At 43.8% G+C, this 17785-nt stretch overlaps 2 protein-coding genes across 6 annotated transcripts in view; one reads left to right on the top strand and one right to left on the bottom strand.

Annotated features, from left to right (window-relative positions):
- Positions 1 to 12336, bottom strand: part of ORC1 (origin recognition complex subunit 1) — a 33056-nt gene extending 20720 nt beyond the window's left edge. For 2 of the 5 annotated variants that reach the window (XM_034779385.1, XM_034779381.1), the window contains exons 1-5: positions 12087 to 12335; positions 7235 to 7328; positions 6343 to 6470; positions 2859 to 3028; positions 1134 to 1512 (exon numbers count right to left, since the gene is read on the bottom strand). In XM_034779385.1, the coding sequence (XP_034635276.1) occupies positions 1134 to 1512; positions 2859 to 3028; positions 6343 to 6470; positions 7235 to 7323 (766 nt within the window). In that variant the 5' untranslated portion in view covers positions 7324 to 7328; positions 12087 to 12335. Of the gene's footprint in view, positions 1 to 1133; positions 1513 to 2858; positions 3029 to 6342; positions 6471 to 7234; positions 7329 to 9708; positions 9778 to 12082 lie in introns of those variants that run through there. The other 3 variants (XM_034779382.1, XM_034779386.1, XM_034779383.1) reach the window with 3 other exon arrangements.
- A 140-nt stretch (positions 12337 to 12476) lies between these two features.
- Positions 12477 to 17722, top strand: PRPF38A (pre-mRNA processing factor 38A). Its single transcript, XM_034779387.1, has 10 exons — positions 12477 to 12671; positions 13628 to 13787; positions 14566 to 14687; positions 15178 to 15263; positions 15423 to 15533; positions 16063 to 16175; positions 16339 to 16365; positions 16444 to 16541; positions 16917 to 16965; positions 17310 to 17722. Exons 1-10 carry the CDS (start codon positions 12542 to 12544, stop codon positions 17350 to 17352), a joined length of 939 nt encoding a protein of 312 aa, XP_034635278.1. The 5' UTR covers positions 12477 to 12541; the 3' UTR covers positions 17353 to 17722.
- The last annotated feature ends 63 nt before the right edge of the window (positions 17723 to 17785 follow it).

Raw genomic sequence — 17785 nt, 5'->3', positions numbered from 1 at the left:
CCTGAGAGTGGCCCGCCAATTGTATTAATCATATCTAAGTGGCTGGGTCACATGCAGGGACTGAAGTCAGGGTCTCTGTATCCAAGGGCTAGTCTACACTACCCGCCTGGATCGGTGGGTAGAAATCGATCTCTCAGGGATCGATTTATCGTGTCTCATGTAGACGGATAAATCGATCCCCGAATCGACGCGCGTACTCCCACCTCGTCAGGAGGAGTAAGCGCCGTCGATGGGGGAGCCGCGGCTGTCGATTTGCCACCGTCCTCACAGCGGGGTAAGTCGAATAGGATATGTCGAATTCAGCTACACTTTTCACGTAGCTGAATTTGCGTATCTTAAATCGATCCCGTCCCCAGTGTAGACCTAGCCCAAGAGAAACAAACCTCTACGGCTTGAGTTAAAGATCCAGGTCCATTAACTTAGAGGTGGTAGCAGTCTTCAACCACTGCACATGGTCTAGAAGCTAAATGGGGACAAAGAGCCTTATTGCATTCACACAGGTTACATCTACGAGAAAACCAGACTATCTTTTCGGATTATTTATTTTCTTCTTTATGTGATATCCTTTTCCCAATGATAACCTCCTTCAGTGCAAAACTCCCAGCAGTATTTACTCAGCAAATCTGTCATGACAGACAGTAATAAAGATCTCCAATACACCTGAGCTCAAAAGGCCAGCTACTAAGAGGAAGATGATCAATAGTCAACTGCACAGGAAGGGGTAGCCATCCTCAATGTGCTGATCCCAAGCTGGTCAGCTTCTTATATCCGTTCTTATGACATATACAGTGGCTGGATCAGCTGTGAAGCAGGTAGAGATGGGATTCTTGCTCTTGATGGTGCTACTACCCAAAACAAGAACCCACTTGCTGAAAGACTGTACTTCCTACAAGCCCCATTTACCACATTCCCAAGTGAGAAGACCTGGCAGTGAGATCACAGCAGCTAGAGGAAGGCCAGGCCCACAGGAGTTACTCAGAGAGCTGCCTATGCTGTACTATGGATAAACATAAGACTTCAGTCTCCAGGTCCAGCAACTCTGCTACAGAGTTGCTATTAGGTTTACTACTAGTTGCCAAATTACTAATAAAACCAAAAGTATTGCATTGGATAAAGTATTGCTGTGTACATACTGTTTAGCTGTAACTTCTTCCTTGCTCCTGGGGTGTTAATGCCATTTGCCACCCTTTGGGAATGTCTCTCCTTAGACAGGGAGGACTTGGAAGCAGAGTGTTTTGATTCTATTTCCATCTGAACGTTCTTGGTTTTCACGGTACTCCGAGTGACTCTGTCAGTCTCTGCTTTCAAGGAGAGAATTAAGTCTGAAGTCTGGCAATCAGTTAAAGGGCTTGGGCTGCCAACCCTTTTACTTTTCTCAGCTTCTTTCAGCTCAGACAATGAGCCAGGGGACAGAGGCTTAAAGCATTTCCCATCCCAAGATTCCTTTACAAAGAATATCTGTTTTCCATTTGACCTAACAGGCATCGCTTCCTTGGGGGCCAAAGGTATCACCTATAAATGGAGAAAAATATCAAGTCACCCTTTAGCAACTGCTATTTACTTAGTACTTTGTTATTTTTCCTAATCATGTATCTTAACATTTTATCCCATGATTGTGCTATTGGTACACCTGTGATGAAGGATTATAGAGGACACGGTTAGACCATATTAAGTATTCTACTCCTGGGGGAATTCTGCACCAAAAAAAAAAAAAAAAAAAAATTCTGCACACAATATTTGAAAATTCTGCACATTTTATTTGTCAAAACAACATAATATTATCATGCCAGTTTCAATTGTTTTGGTAATTTATTTCAAAATATCTGTCAACAAGTATGTCTAACAATACAGAGCAAAAAAAGATTCCGGCAATTTTTTTTTTTTTTTTTTGGACAGATTCCTTTCTAGGCATATCAATACAGAACGTTGAGTAATTTATTTAACCTACAGAACAGAACTGTATTTCCTGCACTTGTCAGAAGCAATGCATAGGCTTGGGTGAGTCAGGGGTTACGGAGGAGCTGAGGGAGATGGAAGGAGTCTAGGAGTGGAGGATGCTGAGTGGAGTGGGTGAAAGTGTTTTTCTCTTTTTGGGGGAAGGGGAGGGAAAGGGCCGGGGGGGGGGGGGGGAAGAGAAGAAATTCTTAGGGAGTTGGGAAACCTCCCCCATGCAGACCCTGGCTGACCCCAAGCCACTCCATTCAGTCAGGCACACCTGCCCCCTCCCCTCCAATCCCTATGGGTCTCTGCAACCCCCCTCCCCCATGCTCAATGCTGTCATCCCACTAGCTCCTGAGCCTATGCCCCAGACTGTCCCCCCCCGTTAACCATTCTGAACCCCAGTCTGTGCCCCCCCCACACACACTGTTCTAACCTGGCTCCACGGGCAGGCTGCTGTGATCAACTTCTGCTCCTGGGGGTATTCTGCAGCACTGGACATAGAATTCATCCATCCACCCTCCCCCAGAAAATGCATTCTGCCCCAGAAGTGCTGCAGTTCTGCCTTTTGCCCACCAGAGGCTGCTGTGGCACCAGAAAAGCCAGCTGCACGAACACAGCTAGCTGTTCTTGCACCACACTGGTCTCTGCTGGCCAAAAGGCAGCACTTCTTAGGCAAAATGCATTTTTGAGAGGAAAATATAAAATTATGAGGGACAGAGGAATTCTGTGTGTCCGCAGATGTGCAGAATTCCCACAGGAGTATAAGTATTAATGATGCCCAACATCCCTACAGAGCTGCATTAAGAATTCAAATAGGTTTCATGGGGGAAAATAAGTGTTTCCACCCTTGCTTTAGGCTTTCCAAAGTTCTTCCACCTCCTCCTTTCCTGTATGCAGAGCATGCCCTGGGTACACACCTTGACGTTTTTAATGATGGTCTCCACATTTATGTCAGTGTCGTATCCAGGAGCTTTATCCAAAAATATCTCCTGGGGAGAAACCTCTCTTTGCAGCAGTTTCCGTTTATTGAGTGGTAGCTCTGTAATACGAGAGAACCACTGAACAACTGCATGCTTTTCTTGAGAGCCTACAACAGAGGGAAACAGGGAAAAACTGAGTCAGCATTCAAAACTCTAGTTTTAGTTATAGCATTATTATTCATTATTTGTATTATAGCAGGCCAAAAGGCTCCAACTGAAATCAAAGCCAGATTGTGTTAGGCACTGTACATACACATAGTAAGAAAGAGCCTTCTATTCCTAAGCATGTAGTCTAAGTAGGCAAGACACACAGAGGGAGAAATAAAGTATTATTATCCTCATTCCAGACTGGAAATTGAGGCACATGGAAATTAATTAACTTGCATAAGATCATACAGGGAGACTTTGGCAGAGATAGGAATTGAATCCAGACTGCCTTGCCGAAGTCTCAGTCCAGTGTCTTAATTCCAAGATCATCCTTCCTCTCAATTACTACACAAGTTTTAAGTACTATACTAGTACTTAAAACTATAATAGAAAGATTATGAAAATCTTACCGCCACAAAATTGTCTTAATATGTAATCAATACCGGGTCACATGATAGACGATGAAGAGGTTATTTGCTAGGGATGTTATGTAAAGACCATAGCAGGATGTATAAATTTGTGCTATGAAACAATTTTGCATCAGTAACTATGCAATTATATCACAAGCTAACGATAAGGGTAATTTAAATGTTTGAATTTAGGACCAAATAGATTATTAAGAAGCAGCTCAGTTCCCTTGTACCATCGCTCAGTCACCAGTTCAAGCACCTTCCAAGTCAGCAACAAATTAAAACCCCAAAATGATGTTTTGATGGCCTCTATTACGTGAGCTGATTGTCTCAATTCAGTTTTGAGTGGACCTGTGTCCATATCACAAAACAAACTAATAGTACACAATGGAGAGACCAAGGAAAATGGATTAGACCCTCTGATCGTAGAGATGGTTTTAGAAGAACAGACTGGAAGCAATTTATTGGGTGAGACTGCTTGCACTGCAGCCTCCTATGCTGTACCAGATTCTAGGGAAGATTACAGTACTTCTGTCTCCAGGGCCACTGAGCTGGGACTTTTCAACAGCACCAAAATCATTTTCAAAACAAAAAAAAAAACAATATGTTTTACCTATGATGGTTAAAACATGCTCAAATATCCAATACATTAGAAATCCAAGACAATTCAAAACCTACTTGGTCTTATTAGTGCTACAATAATCTAGCATCCCATATATTGAGTTTGTCACCACTGTAGAAATTGAAGGGAAAAAACATTTCATATTGAAACTCCTAGCAAACTACCATTAGTCAGTGGTTTTCATCCACACTATAGACCACAAAATACTTTGGGTAAGCATTATCAGCTCTATTTTATAACAAATGGAGTTACTGGAGCACAGCAGGTAAATGCATAAACCATGCATATTCAAATTACCCAAATGTCACAGTTATTTAGAAATATGCATTATTTCTATTTAATAAATACAGTTAGGATTCTGGATTAAGTCCCCCTAAAATGTGCATCTGGTTGTCAGTGTAACAGTACTCAGGGAAGGGGAAAAAACTGGTGTACTTTAAGAGGAAGAATGGAGTGCAATCCACTGGGCTGGTCTATACCACAATGCCTTACAAAGAAGTTGTGACACTGGCAAACCAGCTAGCCTGTGTATGACCCATAACAACTTAACAAGAGGCATTACAATTGTATCAGGACAATTCACTTGCTTGTGAATATCAAAGAGATGTACTAGATCACTAATCCATTCATTTGTAGTAACAGAAATCACAGGTAGATGCTAAATGTGTTTGTGTACCTATACCCTGTTAGAAGTTTACCAAATTAGATTTTAGTTATTAAATCTTTTCCATGTCTTAATTACCTTACATTATGTATGCAACTGTGTTCAGTTAACCTTAAGATCAAAGATGTGAGACACTGCAGGAAATTAAGAATATTATCTAATTGTCTTCATCTTATCTATCCTTATTATAATGAATGACCGGATGTTGCCTTATAGTGTAACTGGATTACCTGGGTATGCATAGGAAATTGAATGTTAACTTCAAAGTGGTGGGTCAGTGTGTCCTCAACAAAGAAGAATCCTCAGTCACATGCTCAAAACACTTGACAGCCTGCTCCAGCTATAAAAGTGAAACCTTAGGCCTGGTCCTGCATCTCTAGTCTGCTGAACTTTAAACAGGGGAAGTTTAAGCCATGGGATTGAGATCTTCCAAGTAGTTATTTGGAATAACCTGGAAAATGCATGGAAAGACTTTACATTTAAAGCTGCATTTGTATTCTAATCTTTTGGGATGATTCCAGAGAGACTTTTGCAAGCCAGCAGATTCATCCATCACGGCAAATCGGATATAAGGACCTTGCAGGCATCTGTAATGTATATAATCTTTTAACTATTCAATAACTCTTCTTTTCTTTTATTAATAAATCTTAAGTTAGTTAACTAAGGATTGGCTAACAGCATGTTGTTTGGGTAAGAGCTGAGATACATATTCACCTAGGGATAAGTGTCTGATCCTTTGGGATTAGTAGAACCTCACATGTGGTGAATTGGTTTTCAGTAACCTCTCACTGTATTAGATCTGTTTGCCTAGATGGGAGCCAAGGGCTGGAATGCCTAAAGGGGGCTGTGTTTGGCTTCTTGTTAACCTGTATGTTGCTGCAGGAGCTCTTTTGATACTGGTTTGGTGACTAATTATAGAATAAACCTCCAGTTTTGGGGGATTGTCTGCCTGTTTCTTGCAGTCTGCCCTGACTGTGGCATTTTGTATGGCCTATCCCAGGCATCCGGTCTCAAAGACCTATGCTACCTCCACCCTTCTGGCTGGCCACCAAGGCGTAGGAGTCCAACATGCAACATCTAAGATTTGACATCTATATCCTCATTGTCTAAATGACCACAAATGAATATATTTCATCAGTTATAAACTGTGTACTTAATCCTGAGAAATGTTATTTCCACCTAAATTTGTCATTGAATTATTATATGTAACAAGATGTCCCATCCTGAGTTATATTGGAATGTTTTATTATATCTATGCTGGGGTGAGAGGAGAGAGATCAGCTATCACTTAACCACCAATAAATTTTGGAAAGCTGTCAATTGAAACGATGGTGTTTTTGTTTTAAATGACATAGTGCCAGTACACAACTCAGGATCTGACTTACAATGTAGCTTTGGGCAAGTCATTTAGCTTCTCTCTGCCTCAATATCCCTCATCCAACCTTCAATATATAAATAAAATAGATGTAATACCTATTTCACAGTGGTGAAGAAGTTTACTTAGTGTTTGTAAAGTGGCTTACGATCCCCAGATAGAAGGCACGATGGAACTATTATAATGAGAATACTTGCTCTTACCATCTTCATATAGTTTCAGGAGTTTTGCCACAAAAGGTTGATCCGCATTCTCCCCTTCTACTAAAACAAATTCTCCAAGTTGTATACACATTTCTGTTAGACTTCTTTCTGATTTAATCGAGATCCTCCTAGAAAATGGAGGCACATATAGATTAACAAATTCATTTCATATTCTTTACAGATCAGAGACTGTCAGGTTAACAGTCAGATAGATTTGGGTCTTTTTCCCTCCCTCTTGCCAGATCTCCTTGCAAAGTCCATGCATATGTCTCCTCCTCAAATGCTTCAATTCTCTTCACCCATAATAGCAACTAATGTCAGTAGGTCAGAATACATGAGTAACCTGATAGCCAGCTAATTTGCATGCAAGCCATGGAGTTACGTCAGTGATGCTACCAAGGAATTATCAGAAACAAGCCCCCACCCTTTCTGTAAAAAACAAAAAAAGTCACAGACTTACATTTTTATAACCCCTTTTATCCCAAAGAATCCAAAGTGCTTTACAAACTCAAGACCACACCACAAGAGTCACTTACCTCCACCAGTGAAATGCAAAAAACACAACAGCACAGAGCAACCCTATATAACTGTTTAGATTGGAGTGTTGAATATCTTATCCAGTTGCCCAGATGTCTAATTTACAATGCAAGAGCTTTGTGGCCAGAGTCTTGTTGGAGGTTTACAATATCATACACACCAATACACTGAGCCTTATTTGACGGTTTTCATAAGATATTGCTTATGCTTATTCCACCCCTGCTACATATACCTGACACAAGTGCTAGTAATGCAGGTAATTGTTACTACAGCACTTTCGTCCATGATTACTCCCTAAAAAAATGGCATGTTTCTTTAGGGATCTCTGTCTCAGCCTAAAATAAATATTATTTACCTATATTGAGAGGTCTTCAATTGCTGGTCTGAGCTCTTTGCTCTTCCAACCCATGAGTAGATGCGCTTGCACTGTTGTCTTGTGTTCATGATTTCTGCGGCGAGATTTTAAAAAGTATCAAATTAATTTTGCTGGTGAATGCAAGTAGTGTTGTCTAGGACCAAAGCAACAGACTGGAGTCAGTATTCCTGGATTCTTAATTCCTAGCTCTGCCATTGATTCACTGATGAGGGCTTGTCTACATTACTGGCTGTATCAATGGGCAGCGATTGATCCAGCGGGGGTCGATTTGTTGCGTCTAATCTAGATGCGATAAATCTACCGCCGAGCACTCTCCCGTCGACTCTGGTACTCCACCAGGGTGAGAGGCGCAGGCGGAGTCAACGGGAGAGCATCAGCCGTCGACTTACCACAGTGAAGACACCATCACATAGCTGAAGTTGCGCAACTTAGATCAACCCCCACCCCCCCAAGTGTAGACCAGGCTTGAATTATCTTGGACAAATCACTGGACCTCTCTGTGCCTAAGTTTCTCCAGCTGTCAAATGAAATTATTACACATTTCAGAGGTGTTAAGAGAATTAGAAAAAAATATTTGAACTGGGTGGCTAAAATTAAGCACCTAGATAAAGAGGTCTGGTTTTAAAAAGTGCTGAGCTTCCAGTGATTTCCATGGGACACAGTGCTTAGCACCTTTGGAAAAAAAAAAAAAAATCAAGCCTCTTATTAGGGTGCCTAACTTTAGGCCCTAAGTTTAAACATTTTGTCCTTAACATTTTATAAAGCACTCTGCGCACTCAAGTGAAAGGCATTTTGAAAGTGCCATTTATTTATTTTACAGCCCAGTATTTTATGTAGTAGGGCTCAATACCCATGTGGTAAAATTGTAGAACCACGTGATAACTGCACCTGAGAGTGCCCAACTTGCACTCTGCCCACTATCGCATCTCCACCAGGACTACTTCTAACATTCAAAACCTCTGAGCCACTCAAACAAATCCTAGTGTGTGATTTCTCCTCTCTTATTATACTGGTTCAAGATTCAGAACCAGTAATAGTTATTTCTGTACCCAACAGTAGAACACAAAGTGGGAAAAACTCTCCTTTCCCCGCACCAGCAATGCTCTACTGAAAACTCGCAGCCCTTCTGGTACTGAAAAGAGAAAGGATGCAGAGATTTTTAATAGCAGACTGTCCTTGGACCCTGCACTGTGGCCTCCATTTTTCATATCAGCACCTGGCTAACAATGATCTGATAAATATGAAGCATCCTTGTAGCTGTTGGAAATGAGATATATGTGTTTGTCTTTTCACCCCTCTCCAAAGTCACTGCCAGGATTGAAAGTCCTTCTTCTGTCTTTCCAAGATCCTCCTGACTGTTGCAGGCAGACAGTGAGATAAGGTCCATCTAGTCCTCCTGAACTCCATTTTCTATATCTTCCTCCCCCACAAATAACTCCGATGCCTGCTTCTGCTGATGGCTCAGCTTTTTCCCCAAGAGCAGTAGAAAAACCACATGATTATTTATGGACTTGCTGCTGCCCAATTAGTCCTTGATAGCAGCAAAGAGGACAAACATAAATCTAGTCAATTTCAAAAGAGTTTAAAATAGTTTAAGGTACAGTATTACCATGGCCTGAGAACCATCACAATTTATGCTTTTTACAACCACATTAGACTGTAAGCGCTTCCTGTCTGGGACCTGTCTCCCTATATTTGTACAGCATCTAGGACAATGGGCCCATTTTAAATGTTTTTTTTCCATCACTGTGTCAAAGACCCACACAAACACAAGAGGAAAATGAAATTTATCCAAAAAGAGCTGCCAGGCCAGAAGGGCCCATCTGATTATTTCATGGCCACTGAACCGCACACATTTACCCATGTATTGAATCCAATAACCAGGATTAAACTACAGTATTACAACCCTCAGAAGACCAAACTATTGTGTGCCACATGCAAAGAACAGGAGAGACTGAGGTGCATCCGTGCCCAAGACTCCTGCAATGGCAAAGAACTGATTTGCTGAGATATACCCAGAGCCCTGAAAAGAATATTTTTTTTCTCTAGTCTGTTACAAACAACACTTAAGATTTCTGTAACTATAGAAGATAAAACATTTTCAGATTCATCCCTTCAAACTGCAGAAATTGATGGTGTGGGTCCACCAACCACCAGAAATTGATATATGTAAAGTCTTCTGTTCAAGAAAGGCTGTTTTTGGTCCAGATCCCACAATTTGCTGCAGCCATGCAGACTAAAGTAACAGTAAAATCTTTTCAAACACAAGAAGATTTTTAAAGTTGTTTTTTTTCTGAAATACACTATTCACAGAACCCTTACAGCATGGTGCACTTAAAGATTTTATCTACACCCAAGGTCTGTAATCCATAACCATCATCCCCCAGGTTATTTAGGGTATAGCTACACTATAAGTGCTGCTGCAGCTACACCACTGTAGCGTAGAAACTTACTACAGCAACGGAAGGGTTTTCTTCCCGTAGTTGTAATAAATCCACCATCCTGAAAGACAGTGGCTAGGCTCTTCAATCAACATACTGCTGTTTTCAGTGGGGGTTAGGCCAACCTAATTACTTTGCATAGGGTCATAGGAGTGCGCAGCCCATTTCATTAGGGTGTGCACCCAGGGAGCCCCGCCCTAGCCCTGCCCCCACCCACTCCCTCCTATTTCCTGCCCCCTGACTTCCCCCCTCAGAACCCCCAACCCCCCCTGCTCCTTGTTCCCTGACTACCCCCTCCTGGGACCCCTGCCCCTAACTGCCCCCCAGGACCCCACTCCCTATCTAAGCCTCCCTGGTCCTTGTCCCCTGACTGCCCCCCTAGGACCTTACCCCCTATCTGTCCCCTGACTGCCCCAACCCTTATCCACACCCCCACCCCCAGACAGACCCCCGGGACTCCCACTCCTATCCAACCGCTCCCCGCCCCCTGACAGGACCCCCAGAACTCCCGACCCACACAAACCCCCCCCCGCTCCCTGCCTCCCCCAACCCCTCTCCACACCCCTGCCTCCTGACAGCCCCCCCCAGAACTCCTGACTCATCCAACCCCCCCCAGCTCCTTGTCCCCTAACCCCCCCCTCCAGAGACCCCCCCAGGACCCTCCTTGCTTCCTGTCCCCTGACTGCCCTGACCCCTATCCATCCCCCGCTCCCTGACAGAGCCCGGGACTCCCATGTCCCATCCAACCCCCACTTGCTCCCTGACTGCCCCCTCCAGAGACCCCCCCCACCCCTAACCACCCCCCGGGATCCCACCCCCTATCCAACCCACCCTGCTCCCTGTCCCCTGACTGCCCCCACCCCTTATCCAACCCCCCTGGCCCCGGACCCCTTACCATGAGATGAGGCTCCTAGCCTCCCCACGGAGCCAAACACTGCCCCGCGGGAGTGCACAGCCCCGGCCCCCAGAGCGCTGCATGCGTGGCAGCATGGCTCCGGGGGAGGGAGGACCATGTCTGCCTCCCTGTGGAGCCAAACACTGCCCTGCAGGAGTGCGCAGCCCCGGCCCCCAGAACGTTGCGCGCGTGGCAGCATGGCTCCAGGGAGAGGGGGGCCATTCGCCCACCCCTGCATTAGGGTGTGCCTGGGCACACCCCATGCGCACGCCTATGCATAGGGTGTGAAATTTTTCACAGCCCTGAATGAGGTAGCTAGGTCAACCTAAGATTTTGAGATGTCAGATTTATGCAAGACATGAAAAAACACCAGAAAGGGCTCCAGCCTAGGTTAGACTTGAGGCTTGTCTACATGAAAATTTAGGCCTTGTCTACACTTAAAATTTATATCTATATAGCTACGTCTCTCGGAGGCATGAAAAATTCACACCTCAGTGTTGTAACTATACCGACCTATCCCCCAGCATAGCAGCTAGATCACAAAAGAACGCTTCTATCAACTAGCTACCACCATTTGGGGAGGTGGACTACTTACAGTGATGGAAAAAACCCTTCCATCACTGCAGGAAGTCTCAATTCTATGGCATTATAGGGCATTACAAGGCTTAAATTCAGGTGTGTGGGACAGGGGTCTCGGGGCTTTAGCGGGGGGGGGAGGGGAGAGGAGGAAGGAGTTCTGGTAAATATTTTAAAACCCATGGCAGAAGCCCAGATGTGCCCCCTTATTCCCCCTCCCAGCAAGGCTAAAGCCATGAGATCCCAGCCTCTGGAGCCCCAAATGTGGGCAGGGGTGTGCGGGGCTCCAGGAAATAATCTCAGAGAATTTAAACCCTGGCATAGTAAATGTACCCTTGTAGTGCCCATAGTATCTATGCTGGAGTGAGGGGAGAGATCAGCTACCACTTAACCACCAGTAATTTTGGAAAGCTGTCAGTTGAATCGACATGGCCTTAGTTTGCAGCAAACCGGGGTGTACATCTAGCCAACCATGCCCTAAGCGTCCACATGGAGATCAGTTCCTTAACGCACTTTGATCTGCCCTGCCTTGAACCCGGAGTAGATTAAAGTGCACCAGGGAACTTTTTGCGGCACAGCAGCACGGTCCACACGGACACGTAGGGCACAGCAGGTTAGAGTAACACCCCAGCTGGCTGTAAACTAAACGCTTGCCTAGACAAGGGTTTGTCCTCACTGGAAAATCAATCCAGATGAAGGGTGGCGTGACTTTAAAGCACAATAATTCTAGAGTAACGCTACGTGTAGACAAGGCCAAAGTCGGTATTGCGGTCTCCTAAGCCAAGGCAGACATGGGAGGGTCGTTGCCCCCATCACTGAGCCCCCCCCCCCCCAGGCAGGGGCTCCTTGGGGACCCTACAGCGGAGAGAAACAAAGGGAGGGGGAAGCAGAAGCAGCGCGCCACGGGGCTCCTACCTACCAACCGCCACCGCGGAGAGAGGTCAACAAGCCGGGCCTGCTCCAGCCGCTCCCAGGGCTCTCCCCCGAGCCTTCCTGCAACGGCGCCCCCGCTCCTCACCTGCTCAGCCCCGGGCCGGCGCGGTGGCGCGTGACGACCGAGGCGCAGGCTCCGAGAGACAGGCTAGAATTTCGCGCCAAAGCCAGCGGCAAGCTCCGCCCACCCCGCGCGCGGGGAGACCACGCTGCGCCATCTTGGCTCCGGGCGCAATGAAGCCCCGAGCGGGCGGCTTGCCCGAAGCTAAGATGGCAGCCGGCGAGCGGCGACAAGACAAACTCCTCCCCGCCGCTAGACAGACCCGGAAGTGAGGCGAGGAATCTGGGCGGAAGCGGAGCCGTTCTCCCCGGAAGCGGAAGAACTTGAGCGCTCCGGGGTTCAAGTCCGATCGTTCCTTCTTCCTCCCTCCCGCTCCGGCCATGGCGAACCGGACGGTGAAGGATGCGCACAGCATCCACGGCACCAACCCGCAGTACCTGGTGGAGAAGATCATCCGCACCCGCATCTATGAGTCCAAGTACTGGAAGGAGGAGTGTTTCGGCCTCACGGGTAGGGGCCGGCCGCGGGGAGGACGCTGGGCTGAAAGGGCCGGGGTCGAGGCGGCGCCCTAGCCTGCCCGGTGCTGGGGTTTCAGGGGCCGGGGGGAGGCTGGTGGGCCCCATTCACATCCCCGAGCCCAAGCACTGGAGGGGCCCTGATGTGGGCGCAGGCGGTGACCAGGCTGGCAGAATAATTCCTGGCGCTTACCAGCAACTGAGTCCTCTCACCTCCCTCTGCTGTGGTGAGGACCCAGAGGCCTGTTTCTCCCCTGGGCAGCGTGAGTCCCCCAAATCCTTCACCTATGCCGGGGTAGGCGACCTATGGCACGCGTGGCGAAGGCGGCACACGAGCTGATTTTCAGTGGTAGTCACACTGCCAGGGTCCTGGCCACCGGTCCGGGGGGCTCTGCATTTTAATTTAATTTTAAATTAAGTTTTTAAAATATTTTAAAAACCTATTTACTTTACATACAACAATAGTTTAGTATCAGAGGGGTAGCCGTGTTAGTCTGGATCTGTAAAAAGCGACAAAGAGTCCTGTGGCACCTTATAGACTAACAGACATTTTGGAGCATAAGCTTTCGTGGGTGAATACTCACGACATGCATCTGACGAAGTGAGTATTCACCCACGAAAGCTTATGCTCCAAAACGTCTGTTAGTCTATAAGGTGCCACAGGACTCTTTGTAGCTTTTAACAATAGTTTAGTTATATATTATAGACTTATAGAAAGAGATCTTCTAAAAATGTTAAAATGTATGACTGGCACGTGAAACCTTTAAATTAGAGTGAATAAATGAAGACTCGGCACACCCCTTCTGAAAGGTTGCCGACCCCTGACCTATGCTCTGCCTCAAGCCCCACTAGCGCTACAGATGTGGTGAGCTGACAACATGCTTAGCTCTAGTTTAAAGCCTATAAGCTTTTGATGGTTCAGCTGTTTCCTTTTGTAACCCCCTGCTCTAGCTGAACTGGTGGTGGATAAAGCCATGGAACTGAGATATGTTGGTGGCGTTTATGGTGGAAACATCAAGCCTACACCATTCCTCTGCTTGACCCTGAAAATGCTGCAGATCCAGCCTGAAAAGGACATCATTGTTGAGTTTATAAAGAATGAGGATTTCAAGTAAGCAAGTGTGGTTTTTCCTTTAGCTGTCATATCAGAGACACAGAAACTCAAAGCATGCACTGTTCATTTTAGAGTTCTCTTGACAAATCATGCATTTCTCCATGCCTGCTCTCAAAAAATGTACTCCACACCATGCAAGTTTCCCTGTCACAACTACTCATCTCAGTGTCACATCCTTTCTACCATTACACCCACTTATGTTTAAGGTGATCATATTCACCTGATTCCTCTTGAATAGTGATATTCAGACCTCAGTGTTTCAGGAACCAAATTATTGATCAGTATTACCCAAAAGAGCCACAGTAGTGTGAATTCATTGTTTCATTTACTACAGTATATATATTCATATTTAAACAGTATGACAGGAAATATTTAATGTATATATTCTCACAGTAAAATGACTGATCCAAGTATTATTATTTTATCAACTAGGATTGGTTAATTATAGTAAAAACATCCTGATTGGTTAATAATTAAATCAGTGTTTTAATATCATGTGCTGTAAAGAGCCACAGGAGACACATTGAAGACTCAGTCTGAGTAACACTGGTTTAGCATTTTCTTCAGCTGTGAGACTGATAATGCAGTCCCTGCATGTGCAAAATCCACATTGGGGCTTACAGGATTGGATACTAAATGAGAAAAATTGAGCATTCTCCCATATTGTGTTTATTGTACTAAATCAGTCTTCCTCTGTGAGAGACTTAGTTTTAAATTATTTATCTATGCAGAATGATCAGATTTGTAAACTACTGTGTGACATTTTGTGTTCCAGATATGTCAGAATGCTTGGAGCATTGTATATGAGATTGACAGGCACTGCCATTGACTGCTACAAGTACCTTGAACCACTGTACAATGACTACCGAAAAATAAAAAGTCAAAACAGAAATGGGGGTATGTAACCAGCATAGTCTGCCTTTTATCAGGAATCTAGAAGTCTGCAATGCTAACTGTATACTTTATCAACATAGGCTAACGTATGTGGGGAAGAGTATCTATTTGCTATATTGCTTTTGTATTTATTCACTGATCACTGCTGTTCATTAACTGATCCTGGACCTGCTACATTGCCTAGGCAGTATTAAATCAGCTGCCTTGATTCTATGTACTTATCTTCAACTTGTTTGTTTGCAGCAGTGGAATTGATTTTCAGTAGACAAAGGAAGAGAGAGGTATGATCGGAGCACAGCATTGGACCTCAGGAACTTTTGAATTTTAGCTCTGTCATGATCTCCTCATCTGTAAAATAGTTTTAATAATCTTCCCAGCACCTTAGACTTTGAGGATTAGTTTTATACAGCACTTTGCACGGAATGACTCACAAGTGTTAAATATTAATAGCTAGGGTAAAGGTGACTGCTCTAAATACTAATTTTTCTTCCAGAATTTGAGCTGATGCATGTGGATGAGTTTATTGATGAACTTCTTCACAGTGAACGTGTATGTGATATCATTTTGCCTCGATTGCAGGTATGGAGGCTGCTAATCAATGCCTTGTTAATGATAGCACATTAGGAACTTTCTAAATTACCAGCTTAAGGGCTTGTCAAGTGCAAAATCAGTCTGATTTTGATGTACTGTATGTTCATATTTGGATTTTATAAGGTGAAAAGTTGGTGTTTCTCTTAGAAACGTTATGTTCTGGAAGAAGCTGAACAATTGGAGACTCGGGTTAGTGCTTTAGAAGAAGATATGGATGATGTAGAGTCCAGTGAGGAGGAGGAGGAGGAAGATGAGAAGGTTTGTGAATAATCCCACAGTTTATATTATTTTAAAGAGAGATTTACTTTTGATGCTGAAATCTTATGCAGTAAAGTGCTCAGATGATTCTAACTGATGTGGGGAAGCCTGACCTTTAGCTGTAGCCCTCACATGAGTGGAGAAGAAATCTTCATGTACTATGCCAATGGAAATTTTCTTGGTCATATAATAGCAGCAAAATACTCTGTTCTTCAGGATTATTCTTTGCTGAACTCTACTAACTTGAATCTACTCTTTCCTATTTAAATGGATTCCTATTAAAAAAATTATCAGCTTATGATGATGATGATCAGATTTTTAAGGGAGAAGGAAAAGATGGGTTACATTGAAATTAAGGTATTTGTATACCACACAATCATCAAAGCCAGGCAGTTTCATTTTATTTAAAGTACTTTAGTTTGAGTAGAAGTTACTGATCTTTTGAATAGTTGTGGGGGCATCCTGGTTCATAATTAATATGAAGGTCAGGGGATTCTTACAAAATTGTATATTTTTGCAATGCTTTCAGCTGGAGAGGGCACCTTCCCCCGATCATCGCAGAAGAGGCTACAGAGACCTAGATAAGCCCCGCAGATCTCCAGCTCTACGATACAGGAGGAGTCGAAGCAGGTCTCCAAGAAGGTGATGTATTTAAAAGATCATCTTTTGTTAAACACAGTTTCACCCAATATAATATTTATCTGGTGATGTTTGCAAAGTATTAAAACTGTTAGTCAGTTGTGTGAATGCTTCATCAAAGCTCTAAAAAATCCATCCACTCTATTTTTTCCTTTTTAATTCACAGGCGAAGCAGATCTCCAAAGAGGAGAAGGTAGGAGAGTTATTGTTTTAAAACTGCATTATAAAAATTGTTTAAAATTCAGTTGTCTAACAGTCTTCTTCCTATTAGCCCCTCACCTCGTCGGGAGAGACATCGCAGCAAAAGCCCAAGGCGACACCGGAGCAGGTCCAGGGAGAGGCGCCACAGATCAAGATCTAAATCTCCAGGTACTCTAGTGCTTCCTATTGGTGACTTATGGCACAGGTGTCAGCAATGCAGCTAGTGGTGGACAAATCTAGTTCCCGCTGTCACTCTAGATGTTTAGCTTATAAAATGGCTAAAGTTGTATAGTTACATTTTGCAAACTGGTTTAATATGCGAGACTGCAATGTACATTTATTTTTCAAATATCTCTACCAATAACTCAGTATTTATGAAGAAATTTAAAGTTAACTGCCTACTGAGGACAAGTGTTCAGCTGTTCTTTGACATTCCATATAGGGCATTGACACAGACTGCGTTAATGGAAATGAGCAGAACAATCTCACATGATTATTCTCCATGATTACAACACAAAAGTAATTTACCTTTTATCTCAACAGGGCATCATCGTAGCCACCGACACAGAAGCCATTCTAAGTCACCTGAAAGGTAGAGGCCAGCTGTCTTTATTTCTTAAAGATGTCCGTTCATGTTGAAAGTGTCCCTGCAAATGAATACAGGGGCTTCTTTCTTTACAATGGACCTGAATTTTGAGATTTTTCACACCACTGTGGGGAGGTAGTGACTTCTGATACCACCTTTCTCCTATCATTGGTCTTTTAAAGCCAAGACTGCTTGTGGGGCAGCTTTCTATATTAAGCATGGAGCAATGCATCCTCATGGCCAACACTGGAATTACTGTAATGTTGTTTGTCCTCCATAAAGCAATGTACAATTTCCATTGTCTGATTATCTTGAACACATAATGACATGTCATTTTGTTGCGGTTTCAGATCTAAGAAAAGCCATAAGAAGAGTCGGCGAGGGAATGAATAATGGACTAAATCCACTAGGCAGTTTAGGGATTTTGAACCATAATCTGTTTGTAGATAGTGACCTATTTACATTATGGAACAGGATATGTGCTGGCTGCTTTGGCAGTCAGACTTTTTAAAAATCCTCCTTCTCCCCCCTCCTTGTACAAGAAAGCTGTTTTTGTTTTTTGTAAGTAAGGCAGAGAAACTTTTAATGTACACTATTTGTTTATCTTCCTAGTAGAAAGCATTTCTTAGTCGGGGGGATGGTTGTTGGTTTTTAAATGGCTTTCTTGAAAGCCAGTGTAAAATAGCATACGAGCAAGATTGAGTTGTTTAAAATACTTCGTACAGTTTTTTAAATTGTTATTAAATGCTCTTGTTCCTAACCACTTGCTGTTCCCACATTACTTTGTTTGCATGCATTTACACAAATACTGCCAAATGAATTGAAA

Source organism: Trachemys scripta, chromosome 8 (assembly GCF_013100865.1).
Source record: "Trachemys scripta elegans isolate TJP31775 chromosome 8, CAS_Tse_1.0, whole genome shotgun sequence".
Classification (NCBI taxonomy): Eukaryota; Metazoa; Chordata; order Testudines; family Emydidae; genus Trachemys; species Trachemys scripta.
The sequence above is the reverse complement of the archived record's forward strand: the minus strand, read 5'-3'. Positions and strand labels throughout refer to the sequence as shown.